Source organism: Gallus gallus, chromosome 2, assembly GCF_016699485.2.
Source record: "Gallus gallus isolate bGalGal1 chromosome 2, bGalGal1.mat.broiler.GRCg7b, whole genome shotgun sequence".
NCBI lineage: Eukaryota > Metazoa > Chordata > Aves > Galliformes > Phasianidae > Gallus > Gallus gallus.
Genome location: NC_052533.1, coordinates 76264668 through 76291653, shown reverse-complemented (window position 1 = coordinate 76291653; position 26986 = coordinate 76264668). Strand labels below are relative to the sequence as shown.

At 38.7% G+C, this 26986-nt stretch overlaps 1 protein-coding gene across 1 annotated transcript in view; it reads right to left on the bottom strand.

Moving 5' to 3' along the window:
- Positions 1-22531, bottom strand: part of DNAH5 (dynein axonemal heavy chain 5) — a 127863-nt gene extending 105332 nt beyond the window's left edge. Inside the window, exons 1-4 of the mRNA XM_040695761.2 lie at positions 22513-22531; positions 3920-4054; positions 2161-2245; positions 387-544 (exon numbers count right to left, since the gene is read on the bottom strand). Of these exons, the coding sequence (XP_040551695.1) occupies positions 387-544; positions 2161-2197 (195 nt within the window). The 5' untranslated portion in view covers positions 2198-2245; positions 3920-4054; positions 22513-22531. The remainder of the gene's footprint in view (positions 1-386; positions 545-2160; positions 2246-3919; positions 4055-22512) is intronic.
- Between the last annotated feature and the right edge of the window lie 4455 nt (positions 22532-26986).

Here is a 26986-nt window from a genome sequence, read left to right as displayed (position 1 = left end):
GCATTTCACTGGCAAAAAGTTGTTTGTGTATAACTTGTTTATACATTCATAAAAATAAAAGCATTTTGTTTGTTTAGTGTAGAAGCCAGCACTGCTTAAAAAAGTTGATATTTAGGTGTTGACCAGTTACTTTTTGTCATCTTGGATGATCACAAATTGTCATAGCACTATTTCTTCACAATGATATACTTCAAGTTGCTGCCACTGCTCAGTTTCAGTTCTTCCATTCCCCTTCATTTTGCCCTGCATTTCATGTAGGCAAACTGTCCTTTTGCTCATTTCACCATGCAAAAGGCTGTCAAGTTACGTGCTGATAGTAAATACCCCAGATGAAAAATAATTTTCAACAAGATTACAGACAAAGAACAGTAGTCACTAACCCTCACCTGATAGATATTCTCAGCTGTGATGGCTTTCAGAACACTAGATCTAATGAAGAAAACACATACACCAGTTAAAGCAACTTCCTTCCCCTCTGTCACAAATACTTTCGGTTTCTTCTTCTTTGTCAAGTGAGAGTTAATTCCTGGAAAGCTAAAATGCTCTGTAGGTTGAAATACAACAAATATTTAATAAACACTTATTATTTAATCAAAGAAAATCTTCCTAAATTGTGTATGTATGAATCCTAGTCCCTTGGTGCTTCACCACATGACTTCCCAATGAATGCACCCAGAGTCCTCAGAGCACCATTAGAATTATTTCATCTCATTTTGCCATTTTCATATCAAAAGCCTTTTCTTTCTATTCATTTATTTGTTTTCTGCTCATTCTAATAAAAGGTTCAGGGTCAAGGTGCTCTTGCATAGCAATCCCTCTCCACTGTGTAGTTGCAGATAATGCTCTATTGCTTAAAAAAAAATCAGCAAATGTAGTTTACCTCAAATGAACAGTAATCAACAGTCTTTCCTTAAGAAAATGCAGACCTAAGTCTAATACAGAAAAAAATAGGAGCATTTCTGGAAATGAGAAGTGTCATGCCACAGAAGATTCTTGGGGGGAAAATAAATGAAGGAGCTACAAAGGGCTTTCCTGCCTTTTCTTCTTCCCCAGACACGAATATGCTGCTCACAGGTTTATGCTGTTGGTAACATTTGCAAAGAGCCACCAAGAAGTAGCAGTGTCTTATCTTAAATTGTCTGGGTTTTGACCACATTATTTTTTTTGTTAATGGTTTTCGAGCGTTGCCTCAGAGAAAAATTCATATGTGCACACACACACACTTATTTTTCAGTGAATCACTGTAATAATAGAAAGATTTTTACAAATAGTTGTTGGTATCTGTAATTAAAGGACAACATCCAACCAAGGCAAAATGTAACAGTGCCACTCCTCCTTCCTTGTTCAGTCTGATGATCTCCACAGCAACAAGGACCTGTAAAGTGTGTATTACCTATGTGTCAGTGTTTCTGAAAGAAATTTAGGTAGCAACCGGAGAACATTCGGGACATGTCAAAGACTGGCAATAAACCAACACTAGGACAGTTGAATGGGTGAGCCAGAAAGTTTAAAGCATGCACGTTAACAGCTGTGTCTTTCCTCGTACATCTAGGGTAAATAAGTAAAGCTCTAACGCTCTTCCAGTGGGAACAGCACTGGAGGCTCTGTGACAGAAGCAATGAGCAAAGGGAGGATGTCATCATTACAGGAGTCACAAGATGCTTCCAGGGTAAGTGATAAGGAGGCTTCCCCAAGAACTGTGGTAAAATGGGGAGTCCAGGGGAAGGGGATGAGAGCAGAAGTGAAAGAAGAGGCCTTGTGACCCTAAACAGGGGCCTCCTGAAGCAGTTTGTCAAGTGACATGATTATGTGAGTAGATGGCTATGTGCCAAGAAATGGGGAGGGCTTCCAGGACAAATTGATGGTTTGACTGGAAGGGAGGAGGTAGAGTTCATGTCATGGTTCACCTCATGTGAAAGCTGCCCTTTAAATACCGAAAAACAATTCCTCGATGTTGCATACTAGCCATATGTAGAAGTGCACTAATAAGCTTCAGTAATTCATCAGTCCTAATTTCATGAGCAAGAACAGGTATTCCTGGGTGACCAAACTTGACTCACTTTAAGCCCCAGTTAATAAAAATGTCAGCAATTTTTTTTTCCTTTGCACACCTACTCAGAAGAAACACAACATGTTGAAGTAAACCCTATGTAGCTTTACCCATGTCGGTTGCCTCCACATCTTGATAGTAGAACATCAGATGGCGCAGACCTCCTGGGTCCAAGAATTTGTCAATGCGTTCTATCTGTTTGAGACAATGTAAAAGTATTTATGCCTGGCATATCCACTACAAAAATTTTACGTGCTCGAATTTTTAACAGAAAGTGCTTATAAATACATATCATATTACCAATGCCTAGTACTAACATTACACCAGGATCAGTCACTACCTTCTAAGAAAAAAAGAGCGAGTTGTTTTTTCCCTTAGTAGCACACGCTACTTAACTGAACCACTTGATTTTTTTTTTCCTTGCTGAATATAGTTGAATATAGTCAGGCCATGTTCCTATTTATTGAAACCACGTATGCACATGCTGCACACCATCTCTCAAACAGAAGGCACTTCTTAATTTGCCCAAGTGCAGCAGCACCTCACTGAAGTCCTTCCCCCATGTTATTATTGCAATCATTCAGCTAACTAGCTGAAAACAGAAAGCATACATTCCATACCATAGCAACAGGGAAAGCCTATATTTATATATACTTTAAGCATCATGCCAATTTTGCAGTTCTCCATCAACTTCAGGCTGACATCAGTCTTCTTTGAACTATGCATTGCTAGTGCAGTCCAGGAATCTCATGTATAGGCTACACAGGAATTGGAAGAAAGGTAATCGTTGTATGTTCAGGAAATTCTGGCTAAGCCCTCCAGGAAGGTCAAAAAAACTAATAAAATTGTTAAATGAAGTGTAATAACAGTTTACTCAAGAGTATTTTCCAAGTATTTTCCAAGTATTCCAAGCATATTTCCAAGTATTTTCCAAGCTGGAAATATTTTCTTCATCTGAAAATTATTCTCAGTCAATATAATTTTTCAGGAAACCCATCCAGAGATAAAATGCCAAAAGATTGAAACAAGTTCTGCGTTTTAACTTGTGTGACAGTGTTCAGCACAGCTCATCTCCCTGTCTCATACAGAATCACAGAATTGTTGGAAACAGCCTTGCGAGATTGTTAGGCTAACTTTATTTTTTGCCAATAATAGCTCTGCTCATCCAAAGCCTTGCCCAAGCTGAGTCTCGAAAGTCTCCACTGACAGAAACTTCACAGCCTACTTGGGTAACCTCTTACCATGCCACTTTACATCCCTGGAAGAAGGATCTCTTAGTGTACAATCTGCAACTTGTGGCTATTGCCCCTAGTTACATGATCTGCTGTTGCTGAGAACAGTATAGCTCCGTCAGTAACTACTCTTCAAGCAATTGCAGGCAACTACTTGACAGCCCTTCAATCACTTGTTCTCGCTCTTGTCATACTTCATACGCTTTATGTCCCTGACCATCTTTGTAGTCTTCCACTGGATCTTTCAATATATTTATACTGAAATGAGAATACACACGTTTTAAAACTTAAGTGTAAAAACAAAGTGATTTATTTTCAAATCACAAAATACATCTCCAATGCATATAATACTTACCTAGTAACAACACAAACACTTATGCATTTGGTGGGATCACTAGCCAGTCTATTTTGTCAAGTAGTTTTTAGCTGATTTAACTTCCTAAACTAGCTTACAATATAGTCTCACAAATGCTGGTAGCAATCTAGTGGAAAGAACATTAATATGCAGCCTAGCACAGACAGCACTCTCCTGCATGTGTGAAACCACAAAGTCTGGCAACTATCTCACTAAGTATTTGATGGTAGCATCAATTTTAAAGCACTCTCTGAGCTTCATTTAGCAAATTAAGCAGATTACCTGGTTACCATCAAGAATAGCTTCTTCTATTTCTGCCTTGTCGAGATTCACACATGTAGCAACAATATCCAGTAGGTAATCATGCCTGTCATCCAGCCGAGCACGTTTAGCCTCCCTTTCTTCCTTCAGCTTTTGCTGTTACAAAACACAAAGTGTTTTGAGTTACTCAAAAATAACAATTTTGAAGACAAACATAACGAAAAGCTTGGAATTTATTTAAAAAATGAACACTACTGCAGTCTTCCATACTTGTGGTTGAAAATTTTAGGCACTTAAATTTTTAGAAGCAGCCTGTTGCAATTTTGCATATGATTTCCTGTGTTCATTATCATATTTATCATAAAATTTTTATCACCAGCCTTTTATACACTGTTACTTACTTGTTGAAAGTCTCTCAAGGGAAAAAAAAAAAAGAAAAAGAAAGAAAAAGAAAAAGAAAGAAAAAGAAAAAAAAAAGGTATTTTATAGGTACAGCTCCATTATCCTGCCAGTCATCTTCAACACACTTCAAGCTATTAGTTTCAGCTTTTCAGTCTATTCACATAGCACCACCAAATCAACACGGGATTGTGACCTGTATTTGTTCCTTGAGGAAGATATCATAAGTGTTTACCAACAAAGATAAACGCTGCTGGAGGAAGCTAAGATTTCATGCATTATCTCCTAATATAATGAGAAGTAGAACAAGCAACAAGCCTCAAGGTACTCAAGTGTTTATAAATGTGCTTAACTATTGCTATTATACCATACTTCAAGCAGTATGCCTACTCTTCTAATTAAATTGAATTCCCATATGTAAGACACCTCATTATATTGTAGACAAAATAGCCTACTGGAGTAGTTACTGCTAGTATTGTGCTTGTGGATTACAAGATTTAATATAATTTCATTTTCAAAAGAAATTTAGAATTATGTTCCAGTGGTATTAAGTTCAATCTTTATTTCCTTGGTGACTGTCAAAAATCTAGTAACTGTAAGAAGTATGCACAAGTGATTTATCTACAGGCTTCTGCAGAGCTAATAGGACCTGCATAATACACTTTATACCATTATGTAAATTTCTTTGCTACTTCCTGAAGGAATTTTCAAATATTTGGTAAACTCATAATTGCTAGGATATATGCATAAACGCTGAATGTACTGGAAATGATTTTCCAGGTTAAAGACAAATATACAAATAGCATTTCTCACACAGATATGCCTGAAGAATGCGTAGCACATTAATTTGTATACATATTTTATGCTGTCTTAGCTGGGTTTTAGATGTAGGCCTTGCTTATATCTCAGAGAAGGGATGAAATTTTTCTGCTAACTATATACAAAAAGCAATCATTTTTTGGCCAAATCTGCTCACACAAAAGCTTTGCTATTTCCACAGCTTCAGCACAACTGGCTGTGCATCTTGAGCATGGAAAAATATGAGCACTAAGCCAATTAGATATTTTCTCTTCAATTTACCAAAAATGTACTTTTATTTTGCTCAACATACAGTCAGATTTATTCTTGTACTCTGCAAAGTTTTCAGCGCAGAGTTCCAGATACATTGCAGCAAACAGAATTCATCTCACACAGGTTATCAGTTCCTTCATATACTCCACCCATACACATAACCTTTCACATGCTCACAGCCTCTGCTCCTCCTCCAAGCTTCTGTTTATATAGGCTGAAATCATGAGTACCTTCTCAAAGTAGGCAATCATGTCTTGATGTTAATTTCAGTTCTGTTAATGTTTTCTAATTCAGTGCTATCATTGCAGTCTCCCAAGTCCTACAGCATATCTTTTAACTGTTGTGTATAGGAGTTCACATAGAATTAAGCAATATTTTATGTCTAAGCATCTGTTAATATATCATAAATCTCTAAAAGACCAATTAACCGTCCCTAGAGAACACAGGCAATTATTAACAAGATAGTAAAGCTACAGTTCTCAACAGACTAAGACATTCACTTGCGTTCATCATGTATCATTTTTGTAAGGCATTTGCATTGTTCTGGTGGATATCTCTCTAATTAATGTTAGTTACATGCATTTTTTTTCCCTGATAAATTTTTCCCTGATAATTTTCTTCCCTGATATTTGTCTACAAAACAGTTCAAGAATACGCACAGTCTGTCTGTCATGCTTCCATATCCTAACATTTTCTCTTCCTCAGCTAAAGCGTTCTCTAACAAATAAGCAAGTTTATATACTTCAGATGAATGTAATCTAAGAGAACACTGAAAGAGCAAGGTTTGAAGGTGCTCACTGCTCACACACATAAGCTACTGTTTGTATATTTTAGTGAGGAATTATTGGTATGCATTGTAGCCCTTACAAGTAAACCCTGAAGAGTATCAGCTAGCCGTTCTGATCAAGGTCATACAGCAAAGTCTATCTATAATGTTTAGTGGCCTAGGGGAACTCAGATTTCCATTCCCAAGAGATTAATCCTTTCTCACTCAGATATCTTGAAGGATTGTCCATGTTTGTATATAGTACAGCTTAACTTCAGTTCTTCATTTAAAGAACAGCAACACAGCCACTTTTCATTTGTTGTGTCTTCTCTTTCCTCCATCTCCTTGCCCTTACCTAAGAAGGTAAGAAAATCTATACTACACAGAGCGTGTTCAGCAAATCTGTAGTTAAAATAATTAAAGTCCCTTGGATCATTAGTCTAGCTATAATTAGTAACTTGCTTTAACCTAGAGATTTTCAAGAAATGTGTAGATGTGGCACTGTGGGACATTGGTTAGTGGGTACAGTGGTGATGGATGGATGGATGGTTGGACTAGATGACCTTAGTGGTCTTTTCCAACCTTAATGATTCAGTGATTCTACTTTATACAAACTCTTAAGTTTCCAGCACCTGGATACCAAAACTTCAGCACAGGAAACAGATTTCAGTTGGCATATGCTCTTCAAACAGAATAAAGAGGGGATTAAGTCCATTTTGACACTTGTTTAAACCCATAAACATTACATCCCCAGTCTGAAGCAACAAATGAGTAACAAGTTAAAATTTTTAAAACAATTGTTTTCTAACTACCATGAGAATATATACACATTTATGTGTAAGCAGAAGATAACAAGAATCAGAAGTCAGAGATGCCTTGAATACTTGCAACAGCCCCAGAAACAAAATATTCTATGAATCTATGGTATTAACTCTAGCCAACCTCTCCTTACAGAATGCAGTTACTGATATGTGTGCAGACACACTAAATAGTTAGCATGAATGCTATTCAGTATGCTATCCATACCTGCACAAGTTAAAACTTGTTCCTGAACACAGTTTAAAAAGCAAGTGATGTATTTGGTTGTCAGAATATTGCGCATTACTGAACTTAGGCCTACTCTGATCCAAGTCTTATGGGTGAGAAATACATGAACCTTAGCAGAAAGTTCAATAGTAAAAGAGTCAAAACATAAGTGAGTTCTATTGTCAATCTACTATCTTATCTTAAATGTATTTAACCAACATTATAATCCTTTGTATCTCCCTCAACATGTTAAGATACTTTATAGTGCTCATGGATTTCACTGTAAAAGAAGTGAACTGCAAACAATTTTCTTATAATTTCTTCTCATTTTCTTGTCTCCAAAAAATATGCACCCTACAGAATCAAAACAGTCACTTCAACTGGCTCTTAGATGGCAAATATCAGGCAGAGCTTCCAACATGTGTTAAAACCTGATACTGAAACAAACAGGACAAGATTTAGGTGTCAATACTAAATGTACAGGGCTGTTCTGAAATTAATTGCCTACTATTTTATTATGTTGGCCCACAATGTCAGAGGCAGATATTGGTGGTATGGCAGAAGAGACTGAACCTTCCCACCAATATTCCATTACATTTTGTTGCCGTGTGACAAATGGCAGCAGAGGGACAGTCTGACAGAATGGCGTGTGATATGGAAGTGCAAATGGAGCAAAGGCGTGTCATTGAATTCCTCCATGCAAAAAAAGTGGCACCACTGAACATTTATGGAGACCAAACAGTGGATGTGAGTGCACTGAGGCTGTGGGTGGTGCATTTCAGCAATGGCAACAGCAACAGTGGATCACTTCCCCAGTGCAGATTTTTACAAGTGTGGCATGCAGATTCCTGTTCAAGACTGATGAAAAAGCATAGCTAATTGTGGTGAGTACGTTGAAAAAATAGTGTTTTGTAGCTAAGAATTTGCTCTATCAAATAGTGTTATTGTAGCTGTTGTAGTTCCCAAGGAAATAAATAACAGGCATTACTTTCGGAGCATTCCATGTATAAATACCTCTGAGCACAAACTTGCCTTTCCAAAAAAACTGTGCAACTAAGCCTTGGTTGATATCCTACCAATTAACTTATCAGACTGGTTGATCCATTTACAAGACTAGATAAACAAAAGAACACCTACCTCTGACATATACCTACCCCAAATGCTATTTTTTGCTTTCAAAAACAAAGTGTAATTAGAGTGTTTTATGAAATACCATCCACTTATACTATTTTAAAACACACATTAAAACAGACCCACCACCCCAATTCAAGCATTTACTCAAGCTGCATGGTTACTAGTCTGTGGACCTAATCCACAGTTCTGTTTTTCTTACCTTTATAACTCTGCCAATACTCTGCTTCCAAAGTTGCTTTCTTCCAGCTCTAAACATTGTACTATTTGATATAAACATCTATTTTCCATATAAGCCTTAAATTATGATCTAAGATTCTTCATCATTTTGCACTCTCCCCCCAGCCTTTTGTTCATATTTGTTTCATTCCTGTTCTCTAGGAACACCAAAAAAAACCTAGAAAATACAGTAAAGACCTAAAAGTTAACAATTATTAAGCTTAGCTCTGCATCTTTTTTTTTTTTCCTCCTTAATTCAGTTCTAACATGCATTTAAGTTACTTGAAGACTGAATTGAGAAACTAGAGAATATACTGCCTGCGGATCTGCAGTTGAAAACCACTGCTACCAACCTCAGCGTTGTTAAGGTGATATTGTTTATACATAAACACCACTCAGTACAATTCATCATGCTCAAGGGCAACATAACCATTTGCAAAAGTCAATATCTGATTTGTGTTTAGCCTTCTTAAGTAATCCTCATGTCAACAGACATCTTTGTTTCCTTGTCACAGGTGACTGTTTAAATATATAGCAACAGCAGTCAAGCAGTTTTCAAATAGCTATTACCTACAGACTACTAAACTACCAAGTTTTTATTTATAGTTTTTATACAAGCACACTCAGTCTGTTATTTTTCAGTTGTACATTGGGTGCTTAATGAAACTATTTTTCTTCAGCAATGAATGTTGGGTTTTTTCGTCTCAAAAAAGCTTTAATTTTTTCCACTTCAGTGACAGAATCCAAATCTGATGTCATGAAAATTTCAAGAAAAACAAGATAATCATCCAATATCAGGAACAATAAGGCTTTTTTTTTTTCCTAACAACTACTTCAGGTTTAGAATGCTCCTAAATATTATTGCCTCTACTAATATCAATGTGAATCGCATTTACAATCATTTGACAGCCTCCTTACTTACATTTTAATGAATAAAAGCCATTTTCCTTACATTACCTGATTTTCTGTGCAATTTTCCTCATCTACTACAGAAGATTAAAGGATTGATAGATATATTTGAAAGAGAAAGACCTAAAAGAATTGCACATTGTGTAAAATTAAACATTCATTCTCTAAACTCTTTACAGTCTCTCTTAAAATTAAACATGTTATTAAATATCACACAATGAGTTAATGCCTGGATATATTTGAGAACACTAAAGAATGATTTTATTTTGTATGTGATGTATGTGATTTCTAATGTAAAAACTCAGCCCAACAGTCTGAACTTGCATCAGGTGAAGTTATCCCAAGAAAAACATCTCTCAAAGAAGAACCTAAGAAAGCAGCGCTTTTTCATAAAATGATGTAAGGTCATAGCAGCTAACTCAAAGAAACACAAAATCATTAGAGTATCTGTAAGCCATATAATCCAGTCTCCTACACAGAGAAAGTACAATTAGAGGAGGTAGCTGAGAGAAGTATGCAGTTGAGTTTTGAATAGATCCAAGGATGGAGATTTCACAATTGCTCTAGCAGTATTTGACCATCAACATAAAGACCACTCTCACATATCTAACTGGAATCTCCTGTATTCCAACATATACCTTGTCGATTTGTATTACCCTGCATCGTCATTAAAAGTCCAACTGTGTCTGTACTCTGCCTTAAAAGGGCTGTAGATTGCAACACAATCTCCCTTACTCCTTTCCTCCTAGTGCAGAACAAACCCAGTTCTCTCAACATCTTCTCATATATCTTGTACTCCAGTATCCCAGTCATGACACACTGCCAAACTTGCTCTATCAACCTGTTGGCTGTTTCACCCCAGCCTGTGGCATCTTTGCTGCAAGGTGCATTACTGGCTCATGTTCAAGGCAAGTCCTTCTCTGTAAACCTGATATATAGCAAGTTGGCCACTGACATGTATTGTCATACAAGACCATTCCATCCTAACTGCAGGACTTAGCATTTGCTAATGTTGAATTTCTTGAGGTTTCTCTGTCCATTCTCAAGCCTGTCCAGCAGCCATACTCTTCGGTACATCAGTCTCTCCTCCAGTTTGGTATCATCAACAGACTCACACTGTGCTCTGTCCCATAATTAAACTAACTTCTATAGCCACTAAAGAGTATGAGTCTCCGTATCATCCCTGAGAGTCCACTAGTAACTGGCCATCAACTTCGCTTGGTATCGCCTGGAGCCTGCATGCCAACCACTTTTCCACCTAAATTATCAGACAATTAGAGCTTATATCACCAGTTTGACTATCAGGATGCAAAGGGATACCACATCAAACACCTTGCTAGAGTTAAGACAAAAAGCAACCACTGCCTTCCCTTTGTCCATACAGCCACTAATCTTGTCACAGAAAATAATCAGGTTGGTCGCACAGAATATGACGCTAGGAAATCTTTTTTGGTGGTTGGCAGTCATCATTTTGGTTCTCCATGTGCCATTACATGTCTTTCAGAACATTAAGTTCTCATATTAGCTGATAAATTATGAAAGTTCATTTCACTGTGCCAAGATTTTTTTGATGGTGTTATAGTGCGGAGCTCCAGCAGCGAGCTTTCTTTCATTATGGGTAATTAGCTGCCATCTCGTGGTTGAAAGCCTTTAGTGCACATTACATTTATGCTGTTTTTCAAAGACCACGAAACAGAGCCATGGCAATATTTGAAAAATGAAATACAAAGTTGTCTTTTATGGAGATGATCACTTATAAATCACAGATGATTATCTACACTGAATAAAAGTAGAGGAACTTAAAAGAAAAGCATATCATTCTCTGCTGTACTATTTTAATATAACTGCAATGAAAGCAATCAAAGCTCACAGTAGATTTTCTTAATGCACCTGAGCTTCTTTAAAAGTCAAACAAATTGAGGTTTCAATACCTTTAATTGAGACAAGGATTTTTAATCTGCTTTGTTGAGCAAAACTAAAGCTTCAACATACTCAATCGATCATTGCTGAAAAATACAATTTCTACTGAGTTAGAATATCTCTTCAACCTATTTGTTTGATGAGATAAAAGATATGGCTAAGGTAAATAATGTCATCTTGCTGCTGAACAGGCAGAATTTAACTATTGTGTAGAGTGTCCAAGTGTAATTCCCTGTTTTGCTTTATGCAAGACATCAGTTTTCCAGGCCCTGTTTGCCTATTTCCTGCAATGCTAAGAAAATAAAACTCAATTGAAAATGCAGCAAATAATAGTGAATATATAAGTAGACAGAAACATATCAATACCCAAAATAAATTAATTACCCTTTTAATTACCCTTCCTGTTTACAGGAATAGATAGGATGTTTGGGTCTTACCAAATAATTACTAATTCAAACTATCAGATTGGCAGCCATTACAGTGGAGACATTTCATAGAATAAAAGCATTCTGAGGGACAGACGGATTTCAGTTCAAGTAACCATGCAAGTGATACATTTTCCATTTTGAGGAGTTACAGAATCTCTCACCCTCTCTGCCCTTTCCCACTCTCAGTTATTTGGACATTGTGCCCATCATGTTCTTCAAGCACCCCTAACACTGCTCAAATGTCCTTGCTACCTCAGGTAGCACTGTCTAATGAGAAGGATAAATCCTCAACATGAAATTTAAGACTGAGAGAGAAACAAGGTCCAGATTCATTGGAAGCTGGAGACACAGCTGAAATTGAGTGGCTGTGAAAGAAACAAGTTTAGGAATCTCTGACCCTTGAAAAAGAGGACCAGAGGGGAGTTTGAAAACCAGCCTGAGGAAAAACTAGTAGCCATTGAAAAGCATGTGGTTTCAATCAATATGCTCACTTAGATAAAATGCCAGGAGCCCTGCATCCTCAAAGCATATGACAGAGCAGAGGCTGCCACCTTCCCAAGCGGAAGCCATAGCAAGAGGCAGGAAGAGGTACTGTCCCTTTGATCAGGTGGAAGGAAACAGAAAATTGAATAGAAACCCCAAAAAAGTGCACACTGGCTTCTACCTAAGTGAAAGAAGTTCTATAGAACAAAGTCAGAGGAACTGGAATCCAATCTTTGAGTTGAGACATTCTATAAGAGCAATAAACTTTAACATAAAGAAGGTATTATTGGAACACTGTGCCATGTACATCAATGTATTTACGATATGGGAAGGATGAAAAAGCCTCATTTTACACATCAGTGTAAAAGAGCTCATGTTCAAACAGACAGTAAATTAGAGGGCAATGAAGTGAATTTTCAATAATTATTATTAAATAGACATTGTATAGGATATTGCTAGTAGTGATCACAGGCACCCCTATGGCAGGAAGCAATATCAGCAGGGAACTTCAGGGGTCTTCACATACACTAGGGAAACATCACAGTACTTTGGAAGGAGGAAACACTGAATACAAAATGGTAAAAAAAAGCAGTAAAATGAATAAAATGCTTGCAGACAACATGCAAACACCATACCAGAAATGCAGAGCAACTGCATAGTTTCTACCAGAAACACTTGAAGAAGTGTAAGTAAACCAGCACAGATAATAACAGTAAAAGCAAAAAAGACAACCTCCCACATGGAAGTGACATATAATCTGCATCAGTATCAGAGGACTTATAAAATGCACCTGTTCAGTCTTGCAAAGCTGAATGAGAAAATCTGACTTGGTAAAATAACAGGCATTATAATAAAAAAGAGAATTAAGTGCTGGACAATTGATTTTATTTCCCAAGGAAAAGTGAACAAGGTTTTTGAAAAGGGAGAAACATCTATAGTGATCTGGTGAATTTCACTGAAGGGGTTAACAAGCATTCATGTAATGATTGATGTAAAAGACCTGGATTTTGCAGGTCATTGCTTTCAGAAAGATCCATTGTCAAATGATTTTAAGAAGAGCATAAGGGAAATGATCCTCCATGGAAGAAAACTGATTAAATGGTAGAAGGAGAGGATAAAAATGAAGAGCAAGTCCCCACACCAACAAGAAATCAGTAGTAGAGCTTTCCAGGCAACTGTGCTGTTCAAAGCACTTGGGTGGAAAAGGGAAAAGCTGTAAGAACAACAAAGCCTTAGATGAAGCTAAGTTATTTGAGGAACTACCACAAAAAATTATACAGCCTTTCAAGACTTAACAACTCTGTCTTAAAGTAGCTGATGAAATGCAGTGCAGATAAACATCAACAGAACAACCTTGATCCTGACTTCACATATTTATTCATCATCTCTGGTCATTACTATCATAAAGTCTATTTCTACCTTTGTAAACAACAGGCTGAGATAGACAAGTTAATTATCATCCTAGATAAGGGCTCAGTTCCAGGTACATAAGAGCGCATGAATGGAAAACCAGGCCTCGAACTGTCCAGACTGAGGTTGTGTTTTGCTTTGTGTTCTCTTTCCAGTTCGAGCATTGTTCAGCTGTTCCAAAAAGGAAGCCACGGATACTCACTGCTCACTAAATAGAAAAGAAAATAACCTTGAGTTCTGAGTGTGAGAGTTGGTCTGGGTTTGGACAGGTGGGTGGCAGCTCTGCCCATGGCTGAGGGTTGGAACTAGATGGCCTTTAAGGCCAATGATTGTACAATTTTTTCCACTTTATTCCACAACGTGAAGTGTCTGAAATAGTTTCACTTTCATAAATTATCAAAGGACTGGTCAGCCTTGGGAGCACAACTGAAGGCAATTCATTTGTGTGACCAGAAGGGGTGGAGCCTGGCTCCAGCTCTCTTAGACCTCATTTAAAGGCTGACTGCCACTGGAGAAGGATCTCTGGTTGGATATCCCTTCCTTGTGGAGTTTTTCCCTGTGAGCCTAGAGCCTCAGAGATGAGTGAGCATTCTTTTCCTGTTTGTCCTTTTGCCATTCCACTCCTGTATTGCCTTTCCACGGTGCTAATCTTTCTGACTGTAACATGCAGCATGCCTAACTCGTCCAGATTTCTTGTGAGCAGCAGTTGAGCACTCATTCAACAGCAGTCTAGAACTCAGTCCAAATTTTGGATCTGTTCTTCACATTTATATGGATAGGTCACGTAAGGTTTGCTAGTTGTTCAACATTTCATGAGAATTTGTGTCTCTCTTTTTTTTTCTTTTCCCCATACTGCTTTCTCAGGGAAAAAAAAAAAAAAAAAAAAAACAGTCCTGAGGTTCTCATTCCCACATTTCTGCACTGGAATTGCAAGCCTCCAGCATAAAACGCACAGTCAAATCCAACATCTCTTTTAGGAAAAAGGATCCAAGTCCTTCACTTTTCTTTTTAGAAGATAATGTAGAAGAGGATTATACTCCTTGAAAGTAACATCTATCAATTAACAATTCAACCCTGAAGATTTTTCAAGCAACCACTGAATATCTTTCAAATATAAATGCAATTGTACCTATTTTCTTTTTCTTACAACATGTATTAGTTTTTTTTCTCAATCACTACTAAAGTTCTTAGGAGTCTGTGAAAAAAAAAAAAAAAAAAGGAGATTAAGCAAGACTTTGAATGTAGTTGGAAAAAACTGTAGCAAACGAGGTCGCTCCAGAAGTAATGCTTCCTATTTAATTCCCTGGAAGCTACAACAGATATAAAGAGCACAATAACACTGTTTGATAGAGCAAATTCTCAGCTACAAAACACTGTTTTTTCAGTGTAGCCATCACCATTAGCTATGCATTTTCACCAGTGATTAATAACAGCCAGAATGCTGCTCTCAAAAAAATCTCCACCTGTGAAGGTGATCCACTGTTGCTGTCATCACTGCTGAAATGCACCACCCACCGCTTCACTGTGCTCACATCGTCTCTTTGGTCTCCATGAAACTCTGTGGGTGCCACTTCTTCTGCATGGAGGAACTCAATGACACAACTCTGCTTCAGACACACTTCCACATTAGACACCATTTTGTTAGACTGTCCCTCTGCTGCTATCTGTCACAAGGCAACAAAACGTAGTGGAATATTAGTGGGAAGGTTCAATCTCTACTGCCATACCATCAATACCTGCCTCTGACATCATGGGCCAACATAATAAAATCAGAGATATTACCTTCAGGACAGCCCTCATAGAGGCTTGGCATGCAGGCTCTTGTTCATCACTGTTGAAAATGCACACCTAATGGTGGTAACTATGCTGAAAAATAGTGTTTTAGAGCCAAAAATTTGCTGTATCAAATAGTGGCATTGTGCTCTTTGTAGCTATTGTAGCTTGCATGGAAATAAATAAGAGGCATTACTTTTGGAGCAACCCATGTATATACCTCAGAAATTTAAAGAGCAGTTTACTTAGTATGGTCATGAAGTTTAGGCTGTTTATTATCTCCAGTTACATATTGAATCTTGTTTTTGCTTAGAATTACTACCACTTCCTTTATAATGAAATGACTAAGCCACACATGGTCATACATCTCCACGTGTTTATAGAGAAATTTTAGTCAAAACATTAGTTGACTTGAAGACAGTCAAAATCCTGTGAGACCTAAATTATAATACGGCTTCACGTTTGACCTCCTTCTCAGTTGCCTATGCATTGCTTCAGAGTTCTATCAAACTGCAGTCCCCTGTCCAAAGGGAAAAATACTGACTTTTACAGTTCTAATATGCTGTATGGTAAATATTTTACCAAGAACTTCAGGGGTCCTCCCATTGGCATCATGTCACACTGAGCAAATTAACAGTTCCTCCAAATCATTACGCATACATCAGAATAAAAACGTAGTCAACATTCCTGTTGACCTCTAAGAAAATGTTTTCCTTGCTCATACAGGTGACAGGTGACAAGACGAGGGGAAATGGCCTCAAGTTGCGCCAAGGTAAGTTTAGGTTGGACATTAGGAAACACTTCTTTACAGAAAGGGAGGTTAAGCACTGGAATAGGCTCCTCAGGGAGGTGGTTGAATCACCATTCCTGGATGTGTTTAAGAGCCGTTTGGATGTGGCGCTCAGAGATATGATTTAGCAGAGGGTTGTTAGAGTTAGGGTACTATGGTTAGGCTGCGGTTGGACTTGATGACCTTTGAGGTCCTTTCCAACCTGAGTAATTCTATGATTCTATGATTCAATGATTTTAAAAGGCCTAAATTACATCTAATTTTAGTACAAGCAGTTATGCCCATCCTGATGGCTAACTAGCACTACCAGAACAGTAGATTCAAAGAGCAACACTGAAAGTGTGTCAGCCACCAAATATGTGGTTCTATAACAAGTCTGAGTTGTGCTCTGACCTACCTTTCCAAAACTGTGATCAGCTGATCTGTTCAACCCATTCAGGATTCCATTCACATATTAATTTACATGTCAATGAGTCACATTATTACCTGAGCAGTAAAACTCTCCAGAGGAGGAAAAAAAACAATACTGAAACTATTAAATGAGGAAAAAGATATTGAAACAACAAAGCATCTGATTCTGACTTACCGTGTGGTATCTGTGCAGCTACTAGAAGCTTCTACACCAAAATTCTGCAACATGGCACTAATATCTGAGATTGACACTATTTCTTTGACACATTTCTAAGAAACTTGCCAGCAATCAGAACAGAGGTCATGTCATGAGTTCTGGAACAGACAATATTGTGAGTGTGGGGGATGCAATTCCTGTCTTCATTGTTCTGCAAGGCATTTCCCTTCCACAGAAAGGGAAAATGCATCCATTCATCTGTATTTCAAAGTCAACAGAAGAGTGCTTTCAATAAATTCATCTCCGGTAATTAGCTAGCTGTAAAAAAGCTGCAAATTCACAGGAATGTTCTATAGCATCTCATATGCTTTTATTTGCAACTTAAGTTCCCAGACTTTGGCCATTTTTGTTAGATACAGAGCTGTCACAAATACTTTACTGAAGCTTGCTTATCTCTCTTGATGGAGCAAGGTGCAATCTGCCCACTTAGCCCACTATAAATGCACTTGCAGTGCTCGCAATACATTATCTCTTATCAGATGACACGTTCTGCAATACAGCCATCCATTCTTTCAGCATTTTTCTATCAAAAATATAATTTCACTACTACAACAGCAATGTCTCCAAACGTCACGACAAATACTTCTGAGTCATGAGGAATTTAGGAAAAGATAATTCCCAATTTGTTATAAACATTCTTCTTGTTCTCCATTCACAGGTATAGATGTAACATTAATATGCAAGATTATGAATATCTAATGAGTCTAAGCAAGAATGACAGTGTTGAAATTCAGACAGTGAATTTGTGTACTTATCTGTTGGTTTCAGAACAGTCAGCTCAATCTTTATGTCGAGCTCTCAAGGTATGCAGCTACTTTACAGTCCTTGAGGGCTCCTGCTTGAGGAAGGGTTGAAAGTTAGATTTACTTTAACTACCGTGAAAATAGTTCCAGAATAAGAAAAACACTTGAACTCTGAATGAACCTATCTGTGCTTTATACAGCAGAAAGTGCTACACTAGTTAGTCCATGATGACAAAAGTTATGTTGAAAATTACTCTATCAGAATGATGGTTACCAACAACTATAATTATCAGATTTCATAATTACACAAATTAACAAATTTGAGTTGTAGTTTTCCAAAACAAGTTCCTAATATATATTCTCATTATCTTCCAATTAGTATACTAAGGAAATGGCATCAGTCAAAGTTATATTGTAAAAATTCCTTTAGCTTGAAGTTATTTTGCATAGTCTTTGAGTTATACTATCAACTTGCAAGTACTCAGTTCCTTTAAAAGCTTTTCTTTCAGGTCTTGTTTGCTATATGCCATGGTTCTCTACATTTTTGCAGATTAGAACTGTGCTCCATTAAGCTCTCTATTCCACATGTATTTGTTCATGCTAGCTTCTACATCCCTCTACCTGAAAGTAACATATTGCTACACTACATAGCAGTGAAAATATGTCTCCATTCCTAATCCAATCTAAGCATACTTTCTTTCTGCAGGAATCTCCTTGAGATGTGCTGTTTATCACCATTTCTCTATGAGAATTGTTCATCTCACTCTATGATATGCAGACAAGTCAGTACAGTACCAGAAACATAGTAAGTATATCCTTATCCTTCCTATAGCTAAAATTTCAAATTCTTAATCAGTGATACAGAAGCTGTAGTTCTGTATTCCTGAAGATTTCTTTGTCTTTATGCCATGTGGGGTCAACAATTTGATGCTAAGAGGTGCTGTTGGTGTATATTCTCTAGAAAGCCATGAAACATTTCCTTTCTACCACTTGCAGAATTTCAGAATTTTAAACAAAGTATTTCACTTCAAGAAAAAAATACTATTTTTATTGTAAAGAATTCCTAATTATCTGTGTAGCACCTAGTGTTAAGCCAGGTAGCATTTCTGTTCTATCTGCTTCATGTTTGGAGATAACATTTTCTCCAATGGGCTTTAAACAGGCCATATCAACCTGAACAATTGTGTCTTACAGAAGCATTGCTCTTGCTTTTCCACTTTTATGGGTATTAGAGAGACAGCACATCATCTGTACAGCCAAGAGCTGAAGAACTGGTATGGCTGTGTTTTGGATCATGCCTCTGCTCCACAACTATTCAAGCATCTCACAATCTAAAAAAGTTAGCCACTCTTCATAGCTCTGAGTATGGGTCTCCAAGACTTCAGATTAGATCATTTGTTATCATTTCTCTCTCTATTAAGTCTAAGGTGGCATCAAGCTTAACAAACACAGATGATTCCTACAGACACATTTCTAAAAGTAAAACTTGTCTATTGTTTTTGATACTATGCAACTCATGTAAGATAATACAGAAATTGACATATAACAGCTTGTGAGTACCTTGTTATTAATAACAAAATGCCCATTTGAATAGCTTGTTTTTCACGGAACTACCAACAAAAAGGCTTATCACTTAAAAGCACACATTTTTGCCTGGTTATCAGTGGCAACCAGACAAGACCACTTGATTCTGGCCAGGCAACTCAGATTTAGTTGCCAGCACTAGAAGCTTAAAGAAGTGCACACAGAAGTGAAATAATTTAATCAATGGAATTTTTATGTCCCTTTCATATGCAATACCAACATCTTGATGTTGTTAATTACTTGTGCTGAATTCAGGCTTTTCCACTGCACGCACTCAGCAGTACTTCTGCACTGCAATCAAAGGTTGTGCAGACACAGCTGAACTAAATTGATCTAAATTTTTTTGAAACTCCACTCACAGCTGCGCTGAGCTCACAAGGGTAACTCCCATGACCTATGGGTCATGCGACAATTGTATCGTATGCTGGAGATCTGGATGCTAGCTAAGCACCTAACACATGCTCACTCACGTTAGGTAAAGCAGACTATCTAACAATCACAGAATCATAATATGGAATCATAGAGTGGTTTGGGTTGGAAGGGACCTTTAAGATCATCTAGTTCCAACCCCCTGCTGTAGGCAGGGACACCTCCCTCTAGACCGGATTCTCAAAGCCCCATCCAGCCTGGCCTTGAGTGCTTCCAGGACATGGCATCCACAACCTCTCTGAGCAACCTGTTCCAGTGTCTCACCACCCTCATAGTAAAGAATTTCTTCCTGATATCTGGTCTAAATCTACCCTCTTCCAGTTTAAAGCTATTTCCCTTCATCCTGTCGCAATGTGTTCTTATAAGAAGTCTCTCCCCAGCTTTCCTGTAAGCCCCCTTCAGGTACTGGAAGATCCCTCTGAGGTCCCCCAGAGCCTTCTCTTCTCCAGGTAGAGAGCTCCAGCTCTCTCCGCCTATCCCCATATGCTCCAGCCCTCTCATCATCTTTGTGGCCCTCCTCTGGACCCACTCCAACAGTTCCATGTCCTTCTTGTGTTGGTGGCCCCAGAACTGGACGCAGTACTCCAGGTGGGGTCTCATTAGAGCAGAGATGCAGAATCACCTCCCACAAACAGAGAGATAAGTAAAAACAAACAAACAAAAAAACAATAAAATTATTTATTTTCATTGCATGCTTAAAGATAGGGTCTGTCTTTCCACACATTTTTTCTTTCCACTTTCCATAGCTGAAATCATCTCTCCTTATATCTTTGCATATGTCCTCAGAAAGACACATATCATGCAGCTGTCTCCCCTGTTCAGTTTGGTGTACATTGCTGAATATGGGATTATTCTTAGGAATGACCTGCTATATTATAACTGCTGAAACACATGTCTGAACAAAAGTCTCCAGCCCACGAAGGTATTAAACGTTAAATATAATCAGACTGTACACTGAAGTAAAAAACAAAAAAATGACTATATAACCCCTCAGCTAGATATCCATGACAGCAAAAGGAAAATGAAGCAGTCAGATTTTCAGCTGAATAATGCTATGATCAAAATATAGCTTTTTAATAGCTTATCTTCTGATATTTGCAGTTGTACAGAAACATTAGCCAGTTCATGTTTGGATTCATCCTGGAGTTACTGTAAAAATAAAGTGAGATATATTTGTATTGCTGTAATACTATGGGAATTTAAGGGAATCCAACCATCCCTCAACACTGAGAACTACATGCGAGTACTTCAAATACTGGAAGGCATCAGTGAGGTCTCCCCAGAGCCTTCTCTTCTCCAAGCTAAATAAGACCAACTCTCTCAAGCTTTCTCCATAGGAGAGGTGCTCCACATCATATTCTCTTTTCCCAGCAGCCCCCTGAAGCATCCCCTTCCCCTCTTCCTCTGAGAGCTACAGCTTAGGTCTTCCCATGCCTGAAGTCTCATCACCAACTATTGCCAACAGCTGCCCAAGAGAAATTTTGTCTGGTTTCTAACAGCTTGTGAATTTTATTACAGAGATAGCTTCTCAGAGGGGTGGCATGATGGAAGTCACCTCCTCTGACCTTCTTTTATCAAACCACAGCTACTTCGGGAAACACAAGCAGGTATCTAGTAGCTGCTAAGCTATACGGAACGAGCACGGGAAAGCAGAATACACGCAATATGTACAGTCCTAGAGGGACGCCAACTTCATTTTCCACTTCAGACGCTGCCACGTCCCCCTCACCAGCACGACCTCCCCTACACACTGCGCCCCGGGGGGCCGCCCACGGGATCTCGTTCGTTTCCCGCCTTGTCTTCGCCTCACCACCCGGCAGGGTCCGGCCCGCGGCGGTCCCCCGCCCCGCACCTGCACCTCCTTGCCGCTGTCCAGCAGCGCCGTGGCCGAGCCGGGAGCCTCGTGGCGGCAGCCCGACCCCGTGGGGGTCTGCGCCCCGGGAAGGCGCCGGGCTGAGGGGGAGGCGGCCGTGCCCAGCCGCCGCCGCTGCTGCCCCGCCGCCGCCATCGCCCGCTGCCGTTGCTATGGCGAGGGGCTCTGCCGCTGCCGCCGCCCCCTCTCGACCCTAGAGGGCCGCAGTTCCTCTGTGGGAGGACTTGGGGCTGTCGCCGCATTGTCCCGGCCCCGCTTTCCACGCTGTGCTGCTGTTGCGGTAGATCCGCGACAGCAGTGCCAAGTGTTCAGGAGCCCCGCAGCGAGCTTGCCAGGGAAGCAGCTTCGTGCCTTCCTTGTGAACCCTTCACGGGCAGTGCCTGTACTGGAGCGTTCTCTGGGACGAGAGAGGCCTGATTTAGTCGCAGTAATAAATCCTGCTAAACACCTATGTCAGGAGCAGCCTTAGCATCCGAGGCATAGCAAAAGGATCCCCCATCTTTTAACATTGCGTCTTCAATGACTACCAAAAATGTGCGTTTCTGCAGTCCTCACAGCTGCCATTACTGAGGCTGAGGAAAGGAAGGAGAACTGGGGAGCTAACAGCTTCAGACACTGCTCTTCTAACTGCACAACAAAACAGCAAGGAAACGTAGCATGCTTGGATGCCACATGAACCTAACAGCTTCCTCCTAACTGGGTAACACAATGAGGGCTGCCCTCCTAAGCAGCTGGATGATCTCTTGTTATCACGTTTCTCTCCCATAACCTGCAAGCGAAAATAAAGATCTCTGACACCCGGTTACACAGAGCAATCTGTTAATTGCCTATCTATAAACCAAACATATTTCTAAACAAAGGGGTGGCCAAGGAGATCTCCTTCCCCCCAACATCTTGACAGGACGAAGAAATTAGAGTGATGCACTACAGGAAATGCACAACAGTTCAGAAAGCTATCTAAGATTAAATATACATGAACAGCAGACTAATTACGTGCAACCTGACACTGAGGCATTAGCAGCCTTTGCTCACCTGGAATCCATGTCCACACGACAGCTGAAAACTAGGAGTGAAAAGCAGACAACAGATTCAGGAGCAGCAAAAACTGAAGTTCTTTCACAAATTGCTAAGAAACCCAAGCCCAAATCTGAGGCTGATATTTCACCATCTTTCCTGCTCCTTTTGATGCAACTGAGGAGTCAGGAGCCTCCTGCTCATCTTACAGTGGAAATGTGCATACACAGGGCTGCAGCAGACCTGCAGAAACTCAGTGTCTTGGCCCAGCCATTCCTAAACAATCTCTAACAGGGATTTCCAGCTTGCTCTTAAAAATTTCAGGAAGGTAGGGACCACACAAACAACCCAGAGAGCCTGAACTAGTTCTCATTTTGTCCATTTCATTGGTTTGTTACTAACATCAGTTATTCCTTCAGAGTAGACATTTTGCTGTATTTTCTTCAGTGACTAGACAGAAAAAATACACCTTCCTAATCATAATTTTTAATGTTCGTTGTTAGTTAGCCCTGAGAGGACAACCAAGCCCCACACAGCTGTCCTCTCACTTCCCTCCCATGGAAAATGTTGTTTTCTCCCTACATTTTTTTTCTCCTGGAAAGAAGCTGATTGATTTCACCAGGTGCTAATGATTTCAGCATTTCTTTGGAATTCCTAGATTCTGTTGTTTATGATTTTCCAGTTTGCCAGTCCTGTTGCTGAAATGTGACATGTGAAGAATGTTCTTAGAAGCTATAGAGAAGAAGGAACAGCTTCCTGCTAATGGTTCAAATATATATATATATATATATATACATATACACACATAACGCTTTAAATCACAGGCAGACAGTATCTACTCATTTTACTTTGGATTGTTTCCATACTCTTTTTGACAGCCGAAGGATTTCACATACAATTTTCTGACATACTTTTGGAGATCCATATTTTTACTATTCTAACACATTTGATTTTTCTTTTCTGGAATACTTTTGATTACTTTACTAGGTTTCAGAACTTTTCTTTCCTGCTCTGCATCTTTAATGAAAATGATTCTGAGTTTCGTTCCCTTCCTCTGATGAACGTCTGGATCAGCTCTCCCAGCTTGATACTGTATATGAATACAAATTCTCAGTTCCCTTCTGAACAGTGTCCTAGAAAGTCAGGCTCCTGTAAGACCCTGTACAATATCTTCCTAGAATTTCTTGGAAAATAATTTATAGCTTGTCTTTTAACATGTTCTTTTTAAGAGCTGCTGGCATTCATCGTAGTAATATTATCTAGATTGTATCTGACTCATTTCTTAAAAGTATGTTATATATATCTAATGAAAGTTGTGTTGGAAAATTTTCTATAAATCAGTTTCCACTAGGTGAATACATGCCTGTCAAGCAGCTAAACTGTCAAGAAAGATAACTGGCTTGATTCAACCCAGATTCTTTTTGAAAAATCCGTGTGGTATATTTTCTTTCCATCTTGTCCCTTGAACTACTAGGAAATGATAGCATAATAATTTGTTCTAGTAACATTGAGAACTCTTCTTCCCTTATTCCTAAAGAAATTTGCTGTGCCTGACATTTTTTAAGTCTATCCTTCATTACAGATAGTTCTCAAAAAAATAATAATAATAATAACAATAATAATACCTGATCTTGTTTTGGAGATTGTTCTCAGTCAAAAGCATATTTCATTTCCTGGGTTGTTTTGTTTCTTTGCTTACTTTGATGTGCGTGTGTGTGGTTTTTTTGTGAGATAGGGTATTTGGTTTTTTGTTTGTTTGTTTGTTTTGGGGGGAGGAAGTTGATTTTTTGTAATAGCTCTAAATTATGTAAATATTTCACAATATTTCTTGAATGTGCTGCTTTCCTATTCTGGCTGTACTCTTACATCTTTTTATTACAGACTTGCAATTTGTAGCAATTTATAAAGACAAAAGAAAAAGCCACTAAATATTGTGGTGTTCCCTAAGCCACTCACTAGTTGCTATATCCTTTACTCATTCTGCATCACTCCTTTTTTATTTGCTCTCTCCTTGGTTTGCTCATTGTAGACATTTCCATATTTCTCACTCCTCCTTATCACTAATGTTTTCTCTATAATTTTTTGTAACTCTTAGGACAAACATATCATAGTCTCCTCATTGAGATTCTATTATCAGTAATGATACTGAAGGTTCCACTGTAATACAGAATCACAGAAGTGCTGAAGCTGGAGGGGACCTATGGAGTCTGTCTATTCCAAACCCCTACTCAAAGCAGGTCAACAAGAACAGATTGTCCAGGACCATGTCCAGTTGAGGTTTTAATATCTCTATTGGTGGAGACTTAACAAAATATCTTAGCAACCTGTTCCACTGCTTTGCCACCCTCACAGTATTTTTTTTTCCTGTATTGGAGCAGAATTTTCTATATTTGAATTTGTGCCCATTGCTTCTGGTCCTGTTCCTGGGCACCACTGAAAAGAGCCTGGTCATGTCTTCTTTGGGCTCTCCTTTCAGGTGTTTATACACATTAATAGGATCCCTCTGAACCTTCCCTTCACCAGGCTAAGCAGTCCCAACTTTCTCAGCCTCTCCTCATATGACAGGTGCTCCAGTCCATTAATCATCTTTGTGGCCATTGCTTCACTTATCCCACTATGTCCACGTGTCTCTTGCAATAGGGAGCCAAGAAACTGACATGGTATTCCAGATGTAGCCTCACTATGTGTGAGTCAAATAGAAGGATCATGTCCCTGGACTTGCTGGCAATGTTATTCCTAATGCAGACTGTGATGCAGTTGGTGATTTTTACTGTAAGAGCACACTTCTGGCATATAGTCCACCTGGAATGACAAGTCCTTATCTTCAAAGTTGCTTTACAGTTGGTCAGTCCCTGAATTATGCATGGTATTTTTTCTCCCCTGGTGCAGAATTTCATATATCCTTTTGTTGAACTTTAAGAAATTCCTGTTGGGCCCTATCTCCAGCCTACTGAGGGCCCCTTGAAGGATGGCATAGACACCTTTTCCCTTCCAGATTTGTATCATCCACCCATTCACTGAGGACCTCATCATTTAGATCATTAATGAAGAGGTTAAATTATATTTGACCGACATTGACTCCTGGAGTACACCACTGTTTACAGGTTTTCACCTGGATTTTGTGCTGCTGACCACAACAAGCTAAGCTTGGCAATTCTGCCATTTTCCTGTCCATCTCTGTTTGAATTTATCTAGCCTATGCTTTATCAGTCTGTCTGTGAAGATCTTACAGAAGGCAGTCCCATAACTAAAGTGGGACTGCAGAATCTAGATAAACAACAACCACTGCTCTCTTCTCATCCAGTGAACTACTCGTGTCATTGTAAATAGCTGCTAGGTTGTTTTTCTATGCACAGTGTTGGTGCTTACAAAAACAGAAATCTATTTTACTGAGATAATTATCATCACACATTTCTATAACTGAAGATTATTGTGCATGTTTTACAGATATTACCTACAGAAAAGCTTTAGGCATAGAAATATTTTCTGTTCCAATTTTAATTTCTAGGAAAAAACATCGTTCCAGATGTTGCTTTACTAATTCTGGGTTGAATGAAAGGATTGTTCAGACATGCTCACGTGTCTAAGCAAACTCAAGACATATTGGCATATTTAAATCTATCGAGCTTTTAAGATACTCAAGACTTTCAAATCTTATCCTGTTTTTCATTACCCTTTGACTTGAATCCAGCAAAGTAAAAAATAACTGATCAATTTGGTTGCTTCTATCTGAAGCTGTGAAAAAAAAAATGAATTAAATCAGAATAATCGTAGTTTTCATGTTTTTATATAAACCGACCACTAGAGGGAGAGATAGTCCCAAACACTCGAATACATCTAATCCTAGATAGAAGAGGCTCTAAATCCTGGTTTGCTTTCTGTCACCAGGACCACAAGTCCAAAATCTACTTTTTCCTTTACAGTACAAGTGTTCAGTTATAATGGCTGCTTTTCTGTCCATGTACTGTGACCATGAAAAAAAAAAATAATCTAGTGATATCTTAAGGATAATGGTGATGCTACCCACTTCTCCACCTCTATCTATGTTAGCCATATCAGGGTGGTTCTACAGCAGTTGCTAGACCACAGTATTCAAGGTAAGGCAGTCTTGTATTGTATTGTATCCCAAAGCAATCAAAACCAATGTTTCTCCATAGAAGAGGAACATCGCAATTATCCATATCTCTGATGTCAATAAACTTAATCAAACAGAATATAATAAAATCTTCACCCCACACATCCATGGTCACATTTGACTATGTGAGGAATTACTTTATATTTTATTATAATTTATTAGGCAAATTTATAAAACTGATATGAAATTGTACCTTGTTACCATTCCGGAAAGGCAATCTGACAAACAAAATCAAGGAAGATGTACTTTAGCAGAGTCCTGTGCATCCGCATGCCATTCTGGGCATTCCAAGAGTTCCCTAGTCTCATTTGTTTCTCCATCAATCAAGGCAGGGGAATGGCAGGCCTGCAGAGACTT